This window comes from Urocampus carinirostris, chromosome 11, assembly GCF_059441175.1.
Source record: "Urocampus carinirostris isolate Australia breed hairy pipefish chromosome 11, RoL_Ucar_1.0, whole genome shotgun sequence".
NCBI classification, from domain to species: Eukaryota; Metazoa; Chordata; class Actinopteri; order Syngnathiformes; family Syngnathidae; genus Urocampus; species Urocampus carinirostris.
This window is the reverse complement of record NC_142359.1, coordinates 22148402-22172770: the sequence shown is the minus strand read 5'-3', so window position 1 is coordinate 22172770 and position 24369 is coordinate 22148402. Positions and strand designations below refer to the sequence as shown.

The window sequence follows — 24369 nt, the reverse complement described above, 5'->3', positions numbered from 1 at the left end:
AACTACGAATATGTAGCACAAAGACAACAGATGTGCAATACGGTATAAATGGTATCAGGCAAGCAAATTATAAACTCATTGTTCAGGTGCTTTTTACATACTTTTCTTATTCAGGACGGGCGTTTCTCAGGTTTGATTACAAGTTGAGGTTTCAAGGCAGAGCCGTGGCAGGTTTTTTTTTGTTTTTTTTGCATGAAGTGTGACACGTCCGTGGCAACACATTTCAGTGTTTATTGAATATCCTTTGTGTCCAACTGAGATTCCAATGTATAGATACTGATACAGTCTTCTCGGAGTACAGTACTTCACGACGACAACCCCCTTTGTCTAAACTATTTTTATTGCTGTAAAACATGTATAGGTATTAAATATACCACTTTGGTATTGTTGTTCAATGAAAATGCACAACTTAACATCAGTGCATTGTTAGAAGTTGAGAACATTAAATCTAGATTTTGAATTTATACGAGAGATACTGCTGGAAATTTTTAGAGCACTAAATGGTTGAGTCCTAAGCGTGAACCCTGTGGAACACCTAGGGAAAGTTCCACACGGGCACACCAAATCAAAACGTATGTTTACATGCAAGCACGGGTGTAGTATTGGTATAAATTGTTGGGACTTTTTTGTCCCCACTAATATTATGTGAGCACTATAAAAAAAACCTTTGGCCTAATCCCTAGCGGGAAAGCCCAGACTTCCCTATTCCCAGCCACTTTGTCCATCTTATCTGATGGGATCACACGGTGTTCCTAGGCCAGTTTCTAGCTGTAGTCGCTCCAGTATGTCCTGAGTCGTCCCCCAGGGCTCCTGCCGAGGAGACATGTCCGGAACACCTCCCGTGGGAGGCGTCCAGGAGGCATCCTTACCAGATGACCAACACACCTCAACAGGCTCCTCAACACAGTAGAACAGTAGCTTCGCACGCAGTCCCTCACGTATGACCATGCATCTCACCCTATCTTTTGGTCAGAACCCACAGTGAGTGACCATAGGTCAGAGTGTATACATAGATCGAATGGTAAATCTAGAGCTTTGCCTTTCGGCTCAACTTAACAGACCACGACGGACCGGTGGAGGGTCCGTATGACTGCAGACATTGTACTGATACGTCTGTCAATAAATTTTTGTAGGAGGTGGACTAGCTAAGGCTATTATTGTCACTGACTTTGTTAACAACCTTTCTGGACAGAATTTCTATGCACAAAAGTGGGACGGGATGGATCAGGGAGCCTCAGCATTGCATCTCTGCTTTTTGCAGATGGTGTAGTGCTGCTGGATTCCTCAAACCGTGATCTTCAGCTCTCACTGGAGTGATTATGTTAAATTTAAGACTCAGTGGACACTCAAAATAAGGCGAGAAGACATCAATGGATTTCAAATTTGCATGGAGAACAGAAAGAAAAGCATTCAGATAAGAAAGTCCGATATCACCCAAGCCTTTTTTATATTAAATCCTCATGGTTAAAAAAGCAGATCAGCTCAATGGCATATGGTCATCAATAAACTTCAACATGATTGGCCAATAGTGATAATGATGTAAATAGTGCTTAATAATCAAAATACTGAACCACACTGCAAATGTCAAACCAATGAACAGGGTGGCATGCCCATTCTAGGTCAGGGAAGAGATCCTGCCCAGAGCATCTATCTATCTATCTACCCCGAGAGGGGTGACCCATAGCATAGGAGTTTAAATATTTTGGGTTCTCATTCACAAGCGTTCCTATTATTGTGTGCATTTACAAAGCCTGAATATCGGCAATATTCTGATCTTAACACGACTATTCTTTACATGCAAGCATACTGACGATAAGCAAATAGAAGCTGTTGCAAAAAAAGAAAAGAAAATTGGTCAACAACTCTTCTCAGTTGTAAGGTACAGCATGATAATGCAAGTTCAAGGTCTGGCCGATTTGTATTCATTGTTTAAAAAAATTAAAGCCCTAAGTTTGTTATGAAAATGTATGCATGAACCTTCCCAAGATATTAAGGATATTGAATGAATGCTTAAATGACTGTCTACACAACTTGCATGAGCTTCTGTTTATTCTGGTTTTTTTACTTATATTTTGTTTTAAGTGACACAATTTACAAATAATTTATGACAAGTTTTCTAGTTTGCTTGGAAAGATGCTCCATGAATCAAAGATACTACTACAAAGGTTTATCATATTCCTATTTTCACAGCATAATTGTGTCACATTTCTATATCAACACGTTTGTTTATGATGCTTGTGATAGTTATATTTTTATTGTGGATATGTGGCATGAAGGAGGAGCAAGAAATGATCAACAGTGTGTTCTGTATTCTAATAAATCTAATGTAACAAAAATAAATGCACTTGTTTGTCTCAGGAAGAATTGTCTTGTCTCAACTGTTAATAATGCGTGGAGCTTGTGCATTTGGTTTCCTCTCCGCTCGCTTCCTTTGTGAACTTTAACCCTTGGAAAAAAACATTCCTTACCAAAAGGAAATAAACACAAAGAGAGCATTGCCATGACAACAGCAGTGCATTTTTTCAATCCGATCTTTATTGCTTTCAAGTGTTTTGTTAGCTACATGTTTTGTTTATATTAATGATTAAATATTTGGTAAAATTATTTAAGAAACTTTGAACATATTTGATAATAACTTAATTGAGCTCTCAGATTTGGGTAAATGCATTAACATAAAAAACACACATACACATAGACAAATATAAAATCGTCTTTTTTTCAAGCCTTACTTAAAGGGACATTGTATATTACATACCTGTCAACCTCCACGGCTCCGTGCCCATACAAACTGTTGTATTTTCCCGTACAAAATACAAAATAATCGTACAACATATATTTTTTTTTTACGAATGATGCATGATGGGAAATCCCCGGGCGGCAGACGCATGCGCACATTAGCATCAAACCACTCGCTTCGTTTGCAACGAAAAAATCGATACCGAGATAGAGGCTTCCGCAGCGAACTCCTTTGACTTAATTGATTTGCTGTTTCGTGATAGTCTGTGTATACCGGATGGTACCTATCATTGACAAATTTGCGTTTTTCCGTACAGATTTTCTTGTACGTCGTACTCGTCTTAAAATGCATAAAAAACGTATTTTGTACGGCAAAACCGTACAGGTTGACAGGTATGATATTACTGTATTTAGGACCAATAAGTGGTTAAAAAAAACATATTAAATAATAAGCAAAAATACATGAACTATTATATTAACATTGTTTTTTTTTTTTAAATACATACATAAAAAATATTGTAAAAGTTAATATGCAATGTCTATGCTAAGACACACTGTGTGTGTGGTGCTGGCCATGTGTGAGTGCAACGATGCCTTCAGGTGGCGCGGGCAATCCTTCTTTGGGCTGCTTACGTCCATAATAAAGCGTCCAAAGCAGCATGAGTGTCAGGATCATGGCCAGGATTTGGGCCACACCCAAGGCCACGACCAGGAAACGCAACAGCTGAAGCGGCGAGCTGGACCGGATGAAAGACAACAATTTGGGACCGCAGCCCTGCAGGTCAGAAGAGTCAAGATTTCTCAAACCACAAACATTTTACATTTCCTTATTTTATCATGGTATCATTTTCGCCAACCTTTTAGAAGCTGAGAGCTACTTTTTTTCCTGATTAAAATGAAGGACTACCAGTTTGTTATACATTTCTGAGATGAAAGCTTATGATGTTATTACTATTTTAGTACTATGTTGTTACAAGGTTATTATCATGTCATTACCAAATTATTGGAAAATGGGTTAAAAGAGGCTCAGTCAACCACTAATATTATATAATGGCACTCAGCGGTAAGAGCTTGAAACCAAGTCCGAGCCTGACCTAAATTGCGGCCCGGTTCGATCCGAAATTTTGAATCGTGACGTTAAGGTCAGGCTGGACTTCTTTCTTGCTGACATTTTTTTTTTATCCTCCACCCGTCATTGTTCTTCTCTGTCTCTCTGCCTTTCTCTCCTAAAGTGGCGGGTCATATTCTTAGGTACATACTTATGCTGTGGTTTATGGCCCATTTTACATTCGTCAAAATGATGGACGGCTTTAAAATTACAACGTCAACGATTTTAAAAAATCTGTCAATTATGGAAAATTGTTTAATGGTTTATGTACCCAGGGCAGACACAGAAATATAGAAGGTGTAAATGTTTATACACCCTTGTTTGATGGTAGGCTGCGCTGTTTGAGGTGTCCTTCAAAAGTTTAAATAGAATATTTTTTCGATTTGTATTTGTTAATAATGCCCAACAGAGTTCAAAGAGCCTTCAAGTATTTTTTTCACCGCGCCCATCTGTTTTCATCTTACTTTTGGCAATGCTGTTGAGGACGCACAACCAATGAGGTAGAAGGGAAGGGGGAAGGGGTTGAGGTTGGAAAGTGACTTTATGCTTCACATTTTTTTTGTTAGTATGACATAAAAAATAGTAAAGGTTAGAAAAAGCCTGTTTTAAATACAGTCCGAACAACCCAATCCTTCCAAAAGATGAAATAAGATTTTATTTGAGCATGTCTAAGAAATGCTGGTACATGCACGCACATCATGAAAGAGCTTTTGTATTTCGTTATTCAGCCAGTATAAACCACAAACATGATATACACAGGAAATCATTTGACACGCGAACCTCTCGACGTGACGCGTCGCCTTCGATCGGCACCGGGTTTTTAGACCCAACTGCTGTGTTGGGAGTCATTAGGTGACCAAACCCCCCAATTCCATCCCTTAATGCCGAGCGCCAAGCAGGGAGGCAATGAGTACCAATGTTGTAAGTTTTAGGTATGACTCGGCCGAGGCTTGAACCAGTGACCTCCCAGTCTCGGAGCGGGCGCCCTACCATCTAGGTACCGAGCTGGTATTTTATTTATTTATTTATTTATTTTTGTATTGCTGGCTGAGGCTGTTATCATAACTTTATGTCAGGAGTTGGTGACAGAGTTGAAAGTTTTAAATTCCGTACACCACCTTAAACTTTTCGTGACAAAAGAAAGGCTTCAATTTATTGTCATAAATAACTACTCTTTCTCCTGAGTCCTCACAGACAAATATGAAATTCCGGGTTTGCTTCGTGCTCGGTCCTACAATGCAAGGTAATTGGTCAGGCTAGGGATGGGTTGGGCTGGATTTTTACCTATGAGCTGATGTGGTGCAATTTAAGCATTGGACAAGTATTAGTCCGTACTCTGCAGAAATCTTTCCTTTCCTTTCGTTATTCAGCCAGTATAAACCATAAACATGATATACACAGGAAATCATTTGACACGCGGACGAGTGGCAAGAGGAATCCCTTCTCTGATAGAATACCATAAAAAGGTCTGTTTGGTGTTTGCAGTAAGCCTCATGGGGGACAACAATAACATGTGGTACAAGGTCATTTTCATACATAAATTACAGGCTAATTTTGAAAATGATTTTGGAAGAATTGTCTATGTATTTACAGACACTAACAATGTCAATGATTTCTCTTGCCAGTTAGACATGAAATTTTCGACTAAAATTTCCACTAGTGAGTTATTTTTAAAACTGTACTACTCAGTTATTGGACACCCACGTCATAACGGATATCTTTTTCATGCCACAACATCTAATGATCACATGCAATTGTGAGGATTTCCTTGTATTTTTGCCACAACATATTTCTTTCTTATAAGAATGCCAACCTCATATCAGAGGTACGATCAGTCCTGACCCAGGCCCACTGGATGACTGTGGAAATCAGAGCCAAGGAGGAAGTGACCAAAAAAGGAAAATGAAAAGTGAGAGGGGAAGAGAGAGAGAAAACCAAACCAGCCAGCCAGACTGTGACACACTGGTATTAAAGCAGGACCACAGCCCGAGCTCGACCAATAAACAAGCCCGAAGCAAACCCGTAATTTCACATTTTATTTCTGAGGACTCGGGAGAGGTAATTCATAGCAAAATAAAGGCTGTCTTTTGTAATTGACAGATTTTTTTTTAAGAGTTGACGGGAAAATGTTAGGGCCGGCTGTCATTTTGACGGGTTAAAAATTGGGCCGTAGACCACAGCAGCAGTATTTCATTATGAATTTGACACGGCACTTTAAAAAAGGGAGACAAAGAAGAACAATGATAAGTGAGTATTAAAAAACTGCTGTGAGAGAAAAAACTGGCCCAACTTGAATGCAATGATTGACACTTTATGCCCAACCCAGCCCAGAAATCAGGCTTGGACTTAAGATCTTACATCTGCCCCATATCATGTCCTCCTATTTCTTAGACAGGACTTAATTGTGTCACAACTACGTTCACACCTCTTGGTGGATATCACTGAGGTCGTGTTGGTGGGCGCGACGAGCACACCCTGGATATTGATTGGAGCAGCACGAATCCGGAGGCCACTCTCTCTCTGTCATTTCTAACCAATCCGTGAAGTAGATTACACCACAGCACTGAAACTACAAGACGAAAGTTTTAAAATAATGTAGTTGTGTGTGTGCAGATGCGTAACTGCCAACTAACCTCTGTCTGAAAGGTGTTCCAGGTGTGTGTAAGCCACTGATGCTGGCGAAGGCCAAAGTTTGACATCCGTAACTTGAGACTGATCATGTCGGAGCGTTGCACAGGGGGCTAAATACAGCAGGTGGAACACATACGGACACTGTAAGGCAGGTGTTGCACCCCTTTGCTGATAACAAACATGCACTGAGAATTGCAAATTACAAACCCACGTACACACACCCATCCCTGACACCATACACAAACCCCCAGAGTGCAAACACTCCTTAAAGCTCAGATCTACTATGTTAATTTGAGGGGCTAAAATGCATGTTGTCACTATGTTATGCTTAGGGCCGAAATAGCCTCAGTCAACCACGGAAGAATCTTCCTTTAAAAAGGAAAAATCTGGGCACTTAAATATTTAATAGCTAAGCTAATAATCAAGATCTATTCAATGGATCATGTATATAAAACACAGATTAAGTTAGTGTTTTCTTATACCAGCCAAGTAAAAGGCCTGGCAAGTTACGGCCCATGATCAAATTTTTGTGGTCCGCCAGTAATGTTGACTACAGGATAAAATAAGTTCGTGCCAAAGAAAATTCACTATTTTACCAGATGGCAGTGGCCCCTGGCCACCTTGCCCTTGGCTTTCTGTGAGAACTTTAGCCTACGACAAAATCCTATCTGGAAACTGATGCTGTGAAAAGGTGAAGCAACTGAAAGCTGTTTTAACGGCACAGCAGTGCCTTTTCATGAGACCCTGTGAGTTAAATGAAAATGTTACGAGCTACGAGGCCGAGACGCTGATTGCAGGGCACGGAGGGTGAATTTATTAAAGACTGTTCAAAGAATGCCAGGCTGAATATTCGGCACTCACACACTTTCAGCTTACCATGTGTGGCCCGCTTTCTGAAAAGTTTGGACACACCTGTCTAGAAAACAGATACTACTAATATAAAACATGTTCTATAAATCTTTGACAGCTTGCGAACAACATTTATGACTCTTCTAATTTTGGTCACCACCTCTTTGACATGCTGCCATCTGGTAGACGCTACCGGTCCCTTAAAACAAGGACTAACAGGCTCACATCAGACGTAAAATCGGGCTTAAAAAATCCAGCCCAGACTTACCCAGGCCTGCAAGTATTAAAGACCAGACACAGGCCGAGTCAGAACAATGAACTTTTTTTTAAAAGTTGAGTGGAAAATTTTAAAGCCGTCCATCATTTTGACGGATTGGAAATTGGGCCATATACCACGCCTGCAGTACGTCCGTAAAAGATTTTTGGGTAGTATCCACACATTATTTTAGTAAAGATTTTTATAGATATAACATATATTTATCTTTTAGGCCTGACCAGGCCCAAGAAATCGTGTTGAGCTGGGACTCAGGATTTGGTTTAAGATCTTACCTCTACCTCAGATACAGTTTCTTCCTCAGTGCCAAAACCTTAATAAACAAGCCACAAGACTGTGAAAAATATACATCTTGCCTATGTATATAAACTGGGTATTCATATCTTATTTATTGACTTACTTTGGAATTTTACTTCTGCTAAATATTATTGCAGTATTTTACATTGTGGTATTGTTACGATGGCTTAGAATCAGGCCAGTCTCCTACCACTACCCAATAAAGATTTTAGTCCATTCATCCTGACATTTTTTTCGTCTTATTTTTCCTCAAGTCTTCTTTCTATGTTTATCTTGGAGTGCCATTTCTAACCTTGTTGTAAACAATTTTCACTGCGTTGTTATGAATGACAATAGATACAAGTCTAATTCTGATTTTCTGGTGTTTATACTTTCAAATGTCCTCAGAAATCACAACGATTTGTTACTGATTAGTTGTTTTAAGACCCTCTCAGTGGGCTCCCAAGGTGTTCTTTGGGGCAATGTGTTCCCGAGGGCCCCATGCAGGGTTGGGTAGGGTTACTTTAACTAGATTACTTTCAATTACTTTTGGATTACTCCAATACCAAATATGCTAATAAAAGACAAAAGAAACTAAATATGAATGAAATTACCAAATTGTGTGCAGGCTTGGGGAGTAACGGAATACATGGAATGGCAAAAATGATGTTGGCAAGCTGTTTGGATTTATTTTCATTTTGTTTCTGTCGCAGTTTATGTTAGTTTTGCCGGAGATCAAAGAGATCAAAGCCAGGAGAGAAAGCTTACCACATGTTGTTAGTCATAATTGTATTCATATTTAGTTTATTTTGTCTTTTATTAGCATATTTGGTATTGGAGTAATCCAAAAGTAATTGAAAGTAATCCAGTTAAAGTAACCCTACCCAACCCTGGCCCCATGTTGGTGACCCCTGCTTCCATTTGTGTGGGTGTGTGTTTGCATGTGACACCTGCTCATAAGTCCACAGAGCGCTGGCCAACTCCACACACAAGATGACCAGCAGACTTCCAAAGTACTGCAACGATAACACAGAGTATGTATATGTAACATGTACCTATAAAAGGGTACCTCTTGATACGAGCACTTCTAAACACAATCATTGGTATAAAAGTTATTTCTAACAAAACTCTTGCTCCTTTACAAAGGAGAATCCAGTTCACGAGCAGTCCCAGAAGCTACCACTAGGAAGCGCTCACCACTCATGACTATTTACTGCCAGCATTAGCTCATCCAGTTTGTGGGTGCAAACTACTACAGGCAAAAAAAATCAATGAAAAATAGGCTGTACATTTTTTTGTGTGTACGTTCATTTAAATTTCCAGTAAGTTTAATTGTAAGTGTACAGTAAGTGTGTCACGGAATCGGGGTGGGGGGAAGGAGGGGTGACCGGACCAGAACGGAGGCAGGAAGGGAGAACTCAATTGCGTAACGATCCAAAAGTTTTATTTAACAAAATAAAAGTTGTCCAAAACTCTGGGACATGACGAAACAAACAGTTGATTCTTCCAACTCAACTAAACAGGACAAGGCATAACAGAACGGACAATGTTTTAAACTAAAACAGGACAAGGCATAACAGACCGGGAGTGTGTATATGTAATGAGCCCCCACCCGCAAAGCACACAATCCAGCCTTAAATAGCAGACACTCGATTAGTTGAACTGCTTCAGCTGGGCCCAGGGGGCGGGGCAGACCGGTCGCCAAGGCGACCATGACAAAGTGCTTATGTATCAACAGTCTCTTGATCTGTCATCATCTGCCAATCGCTCCCCTTATTAATGATGGAAATTTTCCTTATTAAGAGGTAATAAACCTTACTAAACAAACATGGCAACCACTCACAGCCAGACAGGCTAGGTAGAATACCGGGATAATATGAGATCTACGATGACTTTATCATCTGCTACCAGTGATTCAAATGATCTGGACTAAAGCTGAAATGGGCAAGACCAGTTTTCTCTCTCTCTTTATTTTTAAATAATCCTGCTTATACGGCTTATACAATGCAAAATGATTTTGTAAAAAAAATGAAATACGGGGGAGACTTTACGTTGACAGGTATGCCACCCCGGGACCTTTTGCAACCGCCTCCACCTTCCTCAACTGCATGCACACACATTCGTTACAATGCTCATAATAAACCCGCATTTTATTTGTTAATATCATATTATTTATCTTATCACAGTATGTTTTTATGTTAAATTGTTATTTGAATGTGTTCTAGTGATTAGGAAGATGTGTTTTATAGCAGTTCACTTTGATGCCTTTGGGAGGTCTGGAATAGGCTAATTAGTTTTTCATTATTTTATATTGGAAAAAATACGACGGACACGATCCTGCAACCGATTAAGCTCGTAAGAAGAGGTACCACTGTATTTGTTTTACAGTATCTGTTAGTGAGACAATCAATCTCATTTAAAGGTCACCTTACCCAAGAGAGCATCATTAGGTCACAGCGCAGTGTGCCGCACACACCCAACATGGCCACCATCAACAGGAAGCAGCACACCACAACTAAGACGGGATGGACCAGGGGGGCAAACGTCAGCACGGCAGCCTCCTCCAACCTGAACACGAGCACAAACACGCACACATTAGTGTTTTGTTGTTGTTGTTGTGGGTTCATGCAGACAACCTGGTGTGAGCAGTCAAAGTCAGAACGGCGTTTAGGGAATCTCGAATCCACGCCGCCACTCCCAATATGCCTGCGGACATCAGCTGCAAGAGTACACACACACAGATAAGTTTCTCTGACAGAAATAACATCTGTGTATGTGGAACACGCAACACGCGCACTCATTCTTTTTGTGGTAGTATACAGTCATTGCACACCACGTCTAAACAACATACACAAAAGTTAACACTAATATAAATCCACTTTAAAAACAAACTCTCAGCATATGCCTCTAACCACGGAAACTGACACTCAATTCACACCAATTAGCAAACCTGGAGACCTGTCAACCACAGCCAATTGCTCCCCTTATAATTGTAATTCTCCTTAAGAGATGATAAACCTTACAAACAAACAGTCATCAGTTCCTGCATCCCCCACCTGGGTCCATCATCTATCACCACACCTTAACAATAACATTTTCTAGTGTAATTTGACAATATTAGCAATCTACAATGGTGTTGTCGTCTGCTACCAGTGACTGAGATGGTCAAGATTAGAGCGAGACGATCAATATTAAAGCCAATATGGATAAGATGAGATCATCTCATCTCATCAGCTGTACCGCTTATCCTCATTAGGGTCGCGGGGGGGCTGGAGCCCATCCCAGCCATCTCCGGGCAGTGGGCAGGGGACACCCTGAACTTGTTGCCAGCCAATCGCAGGGCACACAGGGACAGACAATTCACTCGCACATTCACACCTAGGGACAATTTGGACCGGACAATTCACCTGAAATGCATGTTTTTGGAATGTGGGAGGAAACCGGAGTGCCCGGAGGAAACCCACGAAAGCACGGGGAGAACATACAAACTTCGCACAGGAAGTCTGGAGCTGGATTTGAACTCACGCAGGAGGTTCCCATGACATGAACTGTGCCACTGCGCCGCCGTGCTGCCCAAGATGAGATCAATATAACAAAAATGGGTATACGACAATCTGAACTGAACAAAAACCATAAAATATCAGAAAAATTCATAGACCCCTTTCAAGCCTACGTCATCACCGGAAGAGCACAGGATGCATTGTGGACACAAGACAGTGGGAATAGCAGTATAAGTTTGAATGAATTAAGGGAAGATTTGTATGTAGAGTTGCGCTTTTGGTGTCGCAATTTACATTAACAGCATGCCCAGCCTTTGTACACAGTTGGAAATGTTAAAGAACATATTTTTTACATTTGCAATTCCCAGAGGAAACATGCTTTTTCAAAAGTTTTTCAAAGTTATTGTGGCGATCTGATTTAGATTTACTTGAATGCCCAAGTAAGTGTAAGTAGGATAAATCACGAAGGAATGGTATGTTTGCTACCAATGCCTATTATATATTATGATCCAGCACACCACTGTTTTCCAGAGGGCGCCAACGGACAATGGGAGTGGAGAATCCCCACACCTTCTTCCACTCTCATTAGGAACCAAGTTCAAAAGTACTGCAGCAATCAATAGTTTCCTTTGTCAGGTCATCATTACTTGTCACCAACACAATGTTTCAGTTTCACTGTAGTTTGCGAGGTTTGGTTTTTGTTTTCTGGTTTGGACAGTTTTGTTAATTGTGACTTTGTTGAAAATGTTGTTATCAAGTTCCATTTTTTCGAGCACCTTGGCAAGGTTCCTGCTTCCCTGCGTTTTCGTCCACCGCAAGTCTAGACTGGCCGACAGTCTATATTCACAGGCTGTAGAGCAGGTCAACTCTGACATTGAGAATAATTTTTCTGAATCTGAAATCATACTACCTCAACAATGTGCGCACAGCTAGGCTTTGTTGCGTGTTTAAAAACACGGGAAAATGATCTATAAATTAACATTTGTGCATTCGACACACTCAAAACACATCACAGGCAATCCCAACACGGGCAGACTCCTTCCAATAAGTTAAAATACACAACAGCCTGCATGAACACGCACGCAAATCAATATTCCTCAATTTATCCATTTTTAGGTGAAATTACAAGGTCAGAAACGAAATAAAAGGTTAGACGTCTGTTAAGACCAAATACTAGCTGTCTCAGCATCCAATATTTGAAACTCGGCAAACCAAATTGGACTTCTTACCCAAAAGAGCACGTTGAGTGCGTAGAGGAAAAAACGCACGCATCTCACGGCGTCCTGTCTCGCCATCGGGCGCTTCGGACCTTAATTAAGTCGGTCCAACGTGGCGGCATGCTGAACTGGACCAGTACGGTTTAAGGTGCAGCCGGTTGTCCTCTGTTGGTTTGTTGGACAAGGCGGAGAACAGGTGCTGGCAGCCTGGTGCAAACTTGTAAGTCAGCCTGTCTCGCTTCTGCGGACAGATGCACACACGCACGAGCTCTCGAAATAGTCAGGAGATGACGTGCGCGTGCACGTCATTCTCGGCGTAAGTCTTTCCCCGGGGAGGTCATAGGGGAAGGAATGTCGCCCCAAGTTCTTTCTTCTCATGAGTAGGGAAAAACGTGGTTAAAAATAAAAAAAAAAATACATTGAGGGGTGCCTCGAAATAGGAATTATTAAGTCAGAAAACTTGGACTTGGACAGGGGTGGGCAACTATTTGGAGTCGGTGGTCGTATTGGGTTAAAAAAATTTTGCCAAGGCGCCAGTCCTGGAGACCTATCCTATTTTTTGTTTATCGATAAATATACATGCAGACGTTGTTTCACTTTAAATTTGTTTTTGTTTCTTAAGATTAATTTCATAAAATTGGTTTTGAAACGCTCACAATTAAAGCAAAATAATATAGATTAGGTCCCTGTTTTAAGCAATTCATATGATATTTAGTTTTGACGTACTGTATTACTCTAGTTGTCTTTTTGTAGTTTTTTTTGTGTGTTTTTAGAATTTTTGCTGTATTACTGTTTTATTTTTGTTGTATTTCTGCAGTAATACTTTTGTAGTATATCCAAATTAACTGACCTCACACCCAGAGCAATTTTTACCACATCCATCCAACCATATAGGGCTTTCCTCTCTTTTCGTCAAACGGCCTTCATCCATTCTTTCCATATGTCCATACCATCTGAGAAAAGTTTCATCCACCCTCTCAGCAAGTGCTCTCACTACACCAGTTATGTTCCTTAGTTGTTTATTGTGAAAATATTTTTCTATCATGTGGCCCCGGAGCTAAAGTGCTTTTGGCAATCTTGGCATAGGTGACAACTTTAGTCAAAGTATGTTATTTTACATATATTCAAAATTTATGGCCCTATATCCACCAGCTCTTTATAATTAACGTTAATGCTAACGTTTAACATAAATAACGTGGATATAAATGACAATACTGTACAGAAACGCGATTCAATTTCGATTCCTTTATTTCGCTTGGTTTCCGGTAGGGGGCAGAAAAGGAAATTCCTATTGTCTAATCTAACGGGAAAGCCAACACGAAGGAGTCTATCCTTTTCTTCTGCATACGCCCTAAAACACAGTCATCATGGTGAGTTTCAGCATCTTTTGTTATTATTTTAACTTTCACACATTATAATAAACAGTTGTTATTGAACGTTGAAATCAATAAGGACTACATGTATGGACATTGACGTTGCATCAGGCTCTTTGTTTCATTAGCACCTGTTAGCTAGCGATGCTAGCCGGCACGAGCACATGTACGCTATTAGTGTATAAGGAGTTTAGGTAATACTTAGGCTCGTGAGGATTTCAACGTAATAAAAATGAATTCTAAAATACTTTTGATATATTTTCAAAACTGGACAAGATGATCAATGTTGTAAATGGTGATTTTAATAGGCTTATAGCGCTTAGCTGCGTAGCCCTCTCCAGCTAAGCTTGTCATGGAAGACATTGAGGCTGTCAGCTTTTCTATAAAAAATATAAGTCATAATATGGTCCTATTGTAAAAGTTATTATAAACATGATTACAGTTTTGATTTTGTGGTATTTATAGTTGACTACTTAGTCATTCTTTTGAGAGTTTCTTGAACCTTCTCGTGGGTTCTACCTAAAATGGTGCTGCGTTCATGGTTGCCAAGATACACAGGCTTCGAGATTATTTTGTATTACGATTTCCGTTTTATTGGTTCTTTGACGATTGAAATGTACATTTTGTTGTTAACTTTTAGTAAGAAAAATGAACAGACAAAATGACTTCGATCCTGATGTTTCACAGGCGTCCTTGTCCATGGCCCCAGTCAACATCTTCAAACATGGAGCTGATGAAGAAAAAGCTGAAACTGCTCGTCTGGTGCGTGTGTTTGTATATAATCCCCAAATGAAAATAATTATTACAACAAAGTTATGAAAAAAATACAGTTAGCTTCACAAGTGTCCCATGTTATCCCCGCAGTCGTCTTTTGTGGGTGCCATTGCCATTGGAGACCTTGTTAAAAGTACCCTGGGACCCAAAGGCATGGTGAGTTTGTATGTATATCAGCTCGATTAAAGCTAAAATAGAATGGTAAACATCATTGATAGAATGATATTAACGAACAGTTGTACGTTGGCCTCTTGTGCATTGTGTGTTTTTAGGATAAGATTCTGATGGGTGGTGGCAAAACCGGCAGTGTGACGGTTACTAATGATGGCGCGACCATCCTCAAGGCCATTGGTGTTGACAACCCTGCTGCTAAAGTCCTAGTTGGTGAGTGGAAATCATTTGCATTCATTACACAGTACAATAATTCTGAAGGAGGTGTAAGTTTGTTTTTTCTATGTCCATGCATGCAGACATGTCAAAAGTTCAGGATGACGAAGTCGGCGATGGAACAACGTCCGTCACTGTCCTGGCAGCTGAGCTCCTACGGGTGAGAATCTGTTAACTTTACAACTAGAGCTATCATTTATGTGCATAGTTAAACTGATTTGGATTTCGGGCTCTTTTAAATTAAAAAAATGTAAGTCACATTCTATACTGACAAAAAACTTCTTTTTTGACCTCTTTTTCTAAAAGGAAGCAGAGCTTCTAATTGCCAAAAAGATTCACCCACAGACTATTATCTCGGGCTGGAGAAAATCCACTCAGGTGGCCAGGGATGCACTGAGAGAGGCAGCTGTGGATCACAGGTGCTCAATCTCTTGAATTTGGCCAGTGAAGCCCTGCAATTCAGCATTTTTATTGTTTTTAATTATGTTATTTTTTTGTGGGGTGCATGTTTCACTAGCAATGACTCGGCCCGCTTCCAAGAAGACCTTCTAAACATTGCACGTACCACGCTGTCCTCCAAGCTCCTGACCCACCACAAGGATCACTTTTCCAAGCTGGCAGTCGATGCTGTTATGAGGCTGAAGGGTTCGGGCAACTTGGAAGCCATCCATGTCATCAAAAAGCTTGGTGGAAGCCTCACCGATTCCTACCTTGATGAAGGTGAGTCAGTCCGCCGCTCTGTTCTTTTGTGGTGTAAATAATTTGACTTGATTGTACCTTCACCTTGTTTGTCCAGGATTCCTTCTGGACAAGAAAATTGGTGTGAATCAGCCCAAGAGGCTCGAAAACGCCAATATCCTCATTGCCAACACAGGCATGGATACAGACAAAATAAAAGTGGGTTGAAGAACCTTCACCTGTAAAATGAAAAAAAAACTATTGCTAATTTTTGTGCCACAGATCTTCGGGTCAAGAGTTCGAGTGGACTCTACAGCCAAGGTGGCCGATATTGAGCTGGCTGAGAAAGAGAAGATGAAGGAGAAGGTGGACAGAATCCTTAAGCATGGGATCAACTGCTTCATCAACAGGTCATTCTTTAACACTCAACAATACATACGACATGCATTTTTTGATTCTGATGGGACAGTTTTGGTATCGGTAGGTTATACATTTTAGTTTTGTGTGAATATTAGTGTTTTGTCACTTCAGTCCGAAACCCTGGGAAACATCCAAGGGAGTGTGTAGTATCAATACACTTTATTCTTAAATTACTCTGTGAACATTTTAAACCACCTTGCTCTCAACAGTCTTGTGTCATTAATATAAAAACATCAGTGGAAAAAAAAATCCCCAATTTGTTTTGTTGAATAAAGTATTTTTTATATTTAACTACTACCCTGAATACTTAATCTTAGAATTCAAAATAATTAAAATATGCATTGAAATATAAATTTAAGTTTCTTTACGTTTATCTGTAAAGCTTTTATCATCTTTATTATTTACTATAGATAGAACAATTTAGTCAAAGTATGTTATTTAAAATGTATTCAAAATGTATTTTATCCAAATAGTTATCTACCTGCCAATTGGAATAAAACTAAAAAGGAATGAATCCATTTGAAACATTAAAACAGCTATTTTTTAATACTTGTAAAATATACAGTTTGAACTATAAAGAATTATTTAATCTAAAATTATTAACGATTTATAAATGTAAAAAGTGATTTGTCAATTTACTATAACCAATTGTCAATTACCTTTTTTCCTCCATGAAGGTAGTGTATCTGATCCATGATACATTTTTGAGGCATCATTGTTCCCTTTTTAGTTTTATTTTTTTATTAGTGCTTTTTAGGTATATATCTTCATTGATCTTTGGCCATTCATTGCATATATTCGAATCCTAGATGACTCAAGTTGTCAGGAAACCAGTAAGGAAGATGTAGCAGTGCAATACTCAGACATTCCCATCTCACTGTTCTGAAAAAGGCACACACACAAAAACATAAAAATACACAAAAGAATACTGGGGCTGAGGTGGTGGATCTGAAAGACGTGGGGTCTCCCCCAAGTATGCAACTGTCCATGTTCTTTCACCAGAAGCTAAGCTTCACCGAGGTCTGAGCCCACTTTCTGTAACTAATCAATAAAGGAGAATGAGATTAGCAGAGCCATAATGTTAACCACAGACCCCAGTATCTGTCGTCTTAATCAGGCACATCAAAAAAAGAAGTGAGTCGCTTGGTCATTTCTATCAAAAGTTATGATTTTTAAAAAAAAATTCAAATCAAATTCTCTCTGTGGCTACTAGACGGAAGTGTTGAGTTAATTTAGTGTGGTAAGTTGGTTCAGGCGTTAAATTGCATTCACTCAACTGTTAAAATAAACCAGTTAACATATTCTATGCTAAACATAAATCTTTTCCCCCCTATTGTTTGTGTCGGTAGGTTACTAATGAAAGATAAAGATAATACTTCAAACAAAGCTAAGAATTTTTAATTTACATTTTTACTGATCCGGCCTGCTTCAGAACAGAATGTCTGGATCTGGCCCCAGAGCCAAACGGAAATTACAGCCTTGGTCTATATAATTTTGAGTGGGATTACATGTCCTAAATATGATAGATGCCATTTGTGGTGGAACAGCTTAAAATGTGGGAAATCCATATAAATAAGTGCAAAGCTGTTGCCCAGAGCACAAACCGCCGATAGCGCCACCAAACAACTCCCTCAGCCCCCAGCAGCACCAGGACACGTCCCAGTGCTGCAGAATGGAGCCTGGTTATCACACACGGCCCTCCACTGGACCCAACCCCATCTCACCACACCCTGTCCATCCCCATCTCTCCTAGATTAGGAGGCTGAGCAGGGAAATACGCACTGGGTGGTGTACTACACCGCAGGCCAGATTGGTAAAGACCCTGCCTGCGGTTTAAAAACTCTGTGGTTACGCCAGCGAATAGTGAACATAAATTAACCCTGTTCCTAGGCTTGCCAGCTCCCAAACTGGTGAGCTCTACCCTGCACCGTGTAGTGATCCACTCTGATTTGCAATTTGTAATACCACTGTAGTTATTTAATATAAATCGGTCTGATCTTGTTGCGGACAATGGTAATATCAATGGCAATAACGACAATTCTAATGAGCAAAATTCTAATATTTCAGTTTTTTTTTTTTTTTTTTTTTTTTTTTTTTTTTTTTTTAAGCACACTGTTAAAATGTAAAGTAGAGCTGTAATTGGCTCATTATTTTTTACTACTCAAGCTTCTATTTTGGGGGTTTTCAATTTGTAGGAAAATATGAAATTGACCATTGAGATGAAACTCCAGTGTACTTTTTTACCCAACAGGCAGCTCATTTACAACTACCCTGAGCAGCTCTTTGCTCAGGCCGGCGTCATGGCCATCGAGCATGCTGACTTTGCTGGCGTTGAGCGCCTGGCCCTTGTTACCGGTACGTGATGTCACTGCCACTTCATTGCAGAGTGCAAATGCAATCCGAGCTCAATTGTGTGCTTGTCGCAGGTGGCGAGATCACCTCCACGTTCGAGCATCCTGAGCTGGTGCAACTGGGCCACTGCAAGCTGATTGAGGAAGTGATGATTGGCGAGGACATGCTGATCCACTTCTCTGGCGTTGCCATGGGTATGCGCACCAACAAACTCGTTAAAACATTTGCATAATTCGTATTTGTGTGAGTACCAGGGTTCCGGCGAATCCTTAGTTTTAAAGGCATTAAATTCATTGTTCCAAAAATAAGGCCTTAATTGTTATTAAAATTTCTTAAATCAATTTTTGAAAGTCTTAAAAATGTAAACAAAATTAGTCATATTTATTCTTTGTCCATATCCAGAGAGTACAAAGGTTTTTTTTCCCTAGCATGTGTTTTTAAGATGCTAAACTCAAAATTGGTCATGAACATAGCACTGTAATATTGTTTTAAAAAGTCATGCATTGGACCAAAAGGTCATTTACATGCATAAATGTAGCAGAAATAAATCTTTGGTATTAGTAGTTATCTTAAAATTTAGACTAAGGATTCATGAAATACTGTAAACATCCTTCGTATTTATTGTTTTCCATGTCTAAAACTTTAGAGTGTGCTGTGTTTTTCCAGATTGCAAATTTTTATGTGGACCAAAATGCGATTTTAACATTCATGCCTTTGTTTTATTTTTTTCAGTTGTGGGTTTTTTTTGTTGACTTGTCTTAGATTTGATTTCAGAAGGCATTTAGAAAGTCTCGGATTAACTTATTCTGCAGGACCCTTAGAGTTCAAAACTATTTCTATGTTCAATCACAATTAAATAAGCATCTCAAAGAAACTTTTGACTGCAGGTGAAGCGTGCACAATCGTACTACGAGGAGCCACTCAACAAATTCTGGATGAGGCGGAGCGCTCGCTGCATGACGCATTGTGCGTGTTGGCCCAGACCGTGAAGGAGCCGCGCACTGTTTATGGAGGAGGTAAACTCAAAATCCTTGCCCCGAAGCAGGGGTCCGGAACCTTTCCGACCCATGAAAGCAAATATAAATAAATGTGTTTATCCATCCATCCATTTTCTGCACCGCTTATCCCCAGTAGGGTTGCGGGGGTGCTGGAGCCCATCCCAGCTATCTTCGGGCAATGGGCAGGGGACACCCTGAACTGGTTGCTAGCCAGTCGCAGGGCACACAGGGACAGACAATTTGTTCCCTTCCGTGCTGCCCATACATACGAAGCAGGGGTCCGGAACCTTTTCGACCCATGAAAGCAAAAATAAATAAATGTGTGTGTGTATATATCTCCATCCATTTTCTGCACCGCTTATCCCCAGTAGGGTTGCGGGGGTGCTGGAGCCCATCCCAGCTATCTTCAGGCAATGGGCAGGGGACACCCTGAACTGGTTGCTAGCCAGTCGCAGGGCACACAGGGACAGACAATTTGCTCCCTCCCGTGCTGCCCATACGTATATATATATATATATATATATATATATATATATATAAATTTAGTGAGAGAGCCATACCGTATATTTTAAGACAAAATTTAGCGAAACCGCCAAACCTGCTCTTCAAATAATTTAATTTTTTTTCAGGGTGTGGTGTCAAATGATTTGATAAAATTTATGAAATAAGAATAATGCCTGAGCCTTTGTCACATATCAACAAATATTGTAAATGTCTTTAAACTTGACGCCCTCTCGCTGTTACCTAAAATCTTTGAAAGCTCATTTCGATGTGAGTATGTGCGCTGCGAGCATTGCTCTGCTCACCCAATCAAACTACTTTGTGTGCTTGGCTGGTGTTTTTGTGTGTTTAAAATGTTTTGGGGGTTCATCATAGAGGGTCAACAGTGAACATAGATTATTTAATGACCATCTGTATAAAATATTTCTTATCGCCGTACAGTCAAAACGGCGCCTGTTTTGTGTGTCACCTTGACTGTAAACTGTAGTTGGTACTGTTCCCTATTATATATTGGAACAAACCATTTTTATTGTAGGTAGTAATACATGGGTTAGGTGTGCATCAAACTCGACTCAGTGTTAATGAGAATATAAATTTTCTGGATTAATTTTCCTTATCTAGAATTTTAGGTCTGTGCCATATGTACTCATGAAAAGAGCCAGATCAGGCTCGCAAACCCTAAGTTCCTGACCTCTGCCTTAAAGAGACAGTGTATTATTTAGCACTTCCTAATTGTGTAAAAACTTCATTCAGTGAGAAATAAAAACAATATTGATGTACATAATAAGCAAAAAATGCATGAACTATCATTAACAAACATTTTTTTAACTGCCTGTATGTCAAGATATTTGCTTTTGTTTTACGTAACATGAATCACCTAAAGGGAGCTGACAAGGTTTTTCAAAATCTTGCTCTCAGATGCACACTTGATAAACTCTACAAGAAATAAAATTTTAGTGAATTAAAAGCATAGAGAGAAAAAAACTAATATCAAATCTTACATCCCTTAGTCATGATTTAATTGTGGGACTCTGACAAGATCTCAGCCATTCAGCTGAGGCACAATTTTAACGCCACAATTTACCATTCCGGCCCCTGTGAAAATGTTTTTTGCGATGTGTGATTTTCCGACCAGTCTGGTGGGTTTAGGTAAAGTTCTGGTACCATGTCTGCACTTTTACTGTTTACTTCAGGTCGTTTATGGATTTTATGTCACTTGTGGATATTCTGCATATTATGTAGATTTTTTAATTTTCTTTTAATTGAATAAATGGATGCTCCAAATGAAGTTGTGTTGGTCTTTATGACAATGACAATAAATATTCTGAATCTGAGTCAGTTGATTGTTTTTAAAGACAGAATTTTTACTTTGACGTTTTATTTTTGGGAACTCAGGCTGCTCAGAGATGTTGATGGCAAAAGTGGTGAGCGATTTGGCCAACAAGACGCCAGGAAAGGAGGCCGTTGCCATGGAATCCTTTGCCAAGGCTTTGAGAATGGTAAATTGGGGAAAAAGAGGAACAATTGTTATTATTTTTCTGGCATTTATGTGACTTTGTCCCCTCAGCTACCCACCATCATTGCAGACAACGCCGGCTACGACAGCGCCGACCTGGTGGCACAGTTGCGTGCAGCGCACCAGGAAAACAAAACCACAATCGGTTTGAGTGAGTATTAGCAAAACAACAAGCCAGCTAGTGTAGGTTGTACAGTTATCCTTCGTTTTCCGCAGGGGTTGTCATTCCAAAAAGGTCCCACATTAGTCAAAACCAGCTTACCAGAAACCTTTATATATTTATTTATATGCCCTATTAGACATTAATACCAATACCAAAAATGAAACCGGTTCACAGGCTCAACCATTTAACAAATGAAAGTACTGTACTTTATAAACTTTTGTTTTATTTTTTATAAATAACTATTGAGAAGTGTCCTTGGGCAAGACACTAAATCCCTAATGCCCCCAATAAGCAGGTAGGCGCCTTGCAAGGCTGACTCCCTATTGGTGTGTGTGTGTGCGTGTGAATGGGTAAGTGTGAATCACATTGTAAAGCGCTTTGGGAGGTCTTCATTGACTTGAAAAGCGCTATATAAATGCAGATCGTTTACCATTCATTTACTGTCCAATTCTAATTTAACATATTCTTTCTGCACGTATTACACTAATGAGTGGAAATTATCTCTGGACACTACGTTTTTACTTCAAATGATACTTTGTCGTTGTCATGTGGACATTATGAAAAACTGCTTTTGCGTTCTTTTAGGCGGGGATCAGGAAGCCCAAACGTTGAAAGAGCTATATCGGTCCCAAAAAATGTCTGATAGGGAGGGAAACGCGTACTGTATTTATGTATATTCATTGAAAGGCAAATTTACTTGGCGATGGAAAGCATCTTCTGCCTTTTGGGTCCGCCTGCTGTTGCTTTTGTTTGTCCATTGCATTTTGTTGACATGAAAGCTTTTCGGGAAACTTGAAGTTGTAAAGGGTTTGCGCATACGTAATGGAGTTTAGGCAATTTGTTTTATGTATGTGCATTGGCATTGAATACATTAACTGTTTTACCAGTTAAGTGAATACAGTTTTGCACCTGTACTAATCAGGCTATACAAAGTCAACACTGCCGTCCTGCTATTGAGCGTATTTGTTTTGCATTTATCTGAAAAGGTATAACTTTTGATTGAAATGACCAGTGTTCCCTCTAAACTGCGCGCGTTCGCAATTGCGCACTGCTCGCACATTCTCAGCGCACAAGAAAATTTAGCCAGCGCACAAAAATGAGGGCTCAAAATTACTAATTAAGAAGCGACTTAAGTCAAAGTTACAGTGCATGAAGGTAAAAATACACGGGTTCCCCTGCTCTTCAGGTTGTTTTCGCTTCTTTAATCCCAACATGACCAAATATTATGTAACATCATGCACAAAATGACTTAAAGGAATGGGGGAATAGAACAAAAAAGAAAAAAATACCAAAATGAAAAAGTAGTGAAAAGTTGAGAAAAAAGAAAAGAAAGAATTGTAGGAAAAATGTAAATAGAGAACAAAAAGAAAAAAGTAACAGCTCGGAAAAATAAACACAAAGATATTTTTTTTTTTAAAGGAATTTTAAAAAAAGTAGAAAAAACACGGAAAAAATATGAAAGTTTTTGTTGCATTCAAATAATTTCCAATTATATCAAGTGAATCTTGTTGCCAACATTGTACTTCCACTAAAAAATATGATTAAGTACAGTTCTCTATCGTACAACCGACTAAATAAGCCCCCAAAAATGTTAATATTATGCGACAAAATATGTCAAGAAATAAAAAGAAATGGATATCTTGTGAAAGAATTGTAAGAACAAACGACGTTTGTAGGCCGTACAACCTTTGCAATAGTACATGAGTCAATTCATTCAAAAGAGAAAAATAATTTTGCATTGCCGGAAACTCAGCAAAATGTAACTTGATGTCAAGTTTTGGACATGTTTGATAATTAATTATCTTGCCACACTTGGGATTATGGTTGCTCACTGTAGTTTCAAGCGTTGCTCACCGACTTTTTGTGAACGCTCAGACCCGTGGAAATTTAGAGGGAACATTTTTTGACATACTCAGAAATGTATAGTGGGCCACATTAAATCGTGCATGCCTGTTATAATCTGTTTGTGTTTAAATTCCTGCAGACATGTGGGAGGGTACCGTGGGCGACATGTCAGCGCTAGGCGTGACAGAGTCCTTCCAAGTGAAGCGTCAGGTGCTGCTGAGCGCCTCCGAGGCAGCCGAGATGATTTTGAGGGTGGACAACATTATCAAAGCAGCTCCCAGGTGAGACATGCGCCACATCCAGTGGGTTCAAGTGGCGGTTTGACCTATATGACTGATATGATGGCTATTTTGTCGGTTTGCAGGAAACGAGTTCCAGACCAGCATCCTTGCTAGAAGTCCCAACATACAAACGGAGGCCAGCATTGTTATTTATCTGTGGACTTCCAATAAGAAAATCTCCTTCATCCTCAGTGGTAGCACTTCAGTGGCCAATGCTAGCTACTGGTAAAGCTAACAACATCTGCTGCCAGTAGCATTGGCCACTCAGCGGCAACCTGTCTTTTTTGGATGCTATTGTTTCAGTTTTGTTGACTCAAATAAAAACTAAGGTTACATCAACTGGTCATTTTTTTCTCTTAATATGGCATGCCATTGTCTGAATTGGCCGCAATGTTCTTGGTTCCAAGCCCAAAAAACGTCAGTCAACACAAATGTTCGTGTGTGTGTGTGTGTATTGATTGCGACTCCTAATCTTGGTTTTTGGTTAGTG

General features: G+C 39.7%; 2 protein-coding genes across 3 annotated transcripts; one reads left to right on the top strand and one right to left on the bottom strand.

Moving 5' to 3' along the window:
- Nucleotides 1-2523: 2523 nt before the first annotated feature.
- tspan12 (tetraspanin 12) lies at nucleotides 2524-12848 on the bottom strand. 2 transcript variants are annotated; one of them, XM_088347739.1, is made up of 7 exons: nucleotides 12604-12848; nucleotides 10508-10593; nucleotides 10307-10442; nucleotides 8825-8890; nucleotides 6478-6585; nucleotides 6270-6413; nucleotides 2524-3511 (listed from the first exon to the last, which is right to left on the bottom strand). In XM_088347739.1, the coding sequence occupies exons 1-7, from the start codon at nucleotides 12667-12669 to the stop codon at nucleotides 3281-3283; spliced, it is 837 nt and encodes a 278-aa protein (XP_088203865.1). In that variant the 5' UTR covers nucleotides 12670-12848; the 3' UTR covers nucleotides 2524-3280. The 2 variants fall into 2 exon arrangements, with proteins under 2 accessions (XP_088203865.1, XP_088203866.1); XM_088347740.1 differs by having other exon boundaries at nucleotides 10511-10593.
- A 1008-nt stretch (nucleotides 12849-13856) lies between these two features.
- Nucleotides 13857-24218, top strand: cct2 (chaperonin containing TCP1, subunit 2 (beta)). The gene is made up of 16 exons (XM_088348068.1): nucleotides 13857-13961; nucleotides 14652-14726; nucleotides 14829-14894; nucleotides 15011-15122; nucleotides 15209-15285; nucleotides 15432-15544; nucleotides 15643-15845; nucleotides 15922-16022; nucleotides 16086-16213; nucleotides 18475-18578; nucleotides 18650-18769; nucleotides 19463-19591; nucleotides 21470-21573; nucleotides 21642-21741; nucleotides 23738-23879; nucleotides 23963-24218. Exons 1-16 carry the CDS (start codon nucleotides 13959-13961, stop codon nucleotides 23991-23993), a joined length of 1608 nt encoding a protein of 535 aa, XP_088204194.1. The 5' UTR covers nucleotides 13857-13958; the 3' UTR covers nucleotides 23994-24218.
- Nucleotides 24219-24369: the final 151 nt, after the last annotated feature.

Bases quoted from the DNA above. Each gene is read 5' to 3' on its own strand.
- tspan12 (XM_088347739.1), bottom strand. From the start codon at position 12,669: ATGGCGAGACAGGACGCCGTGAGATGCGTGCGTTTTTTCCTCTACGCA. The intron at 10,594-12,603 runs GTAAGAAGTCCA...GTACTCTTGCAG, and splicing joins CACTCAACGTGCTCTTTTGG to CTGATGTCCGCAGGCATATT. The intron at 6,414-6,477 runs GTTAGTTGGCAG...TTCGTCTTGTAG, and splicing joins GGAACACCTTTCAGACAGAG to TTTCAGTGCTGTGGTGTAAT.
- cct2 (XM_088348068.1), top strand. The intron at 16,214-18,474 runs GTCATTCTTTAA...TTTACCCAACAG, and splicing joins ATCAACTGCTTCATCAACAG to GCAGCTCATTTACAACTACC. The intron at 18,579-18,649 runs GTACGTGATGTC...TGCTTGTCGCAG, and splicing joins GCGCCTGGCCCTTGTTACCG to GTGGCGAGATCACCTCCACG.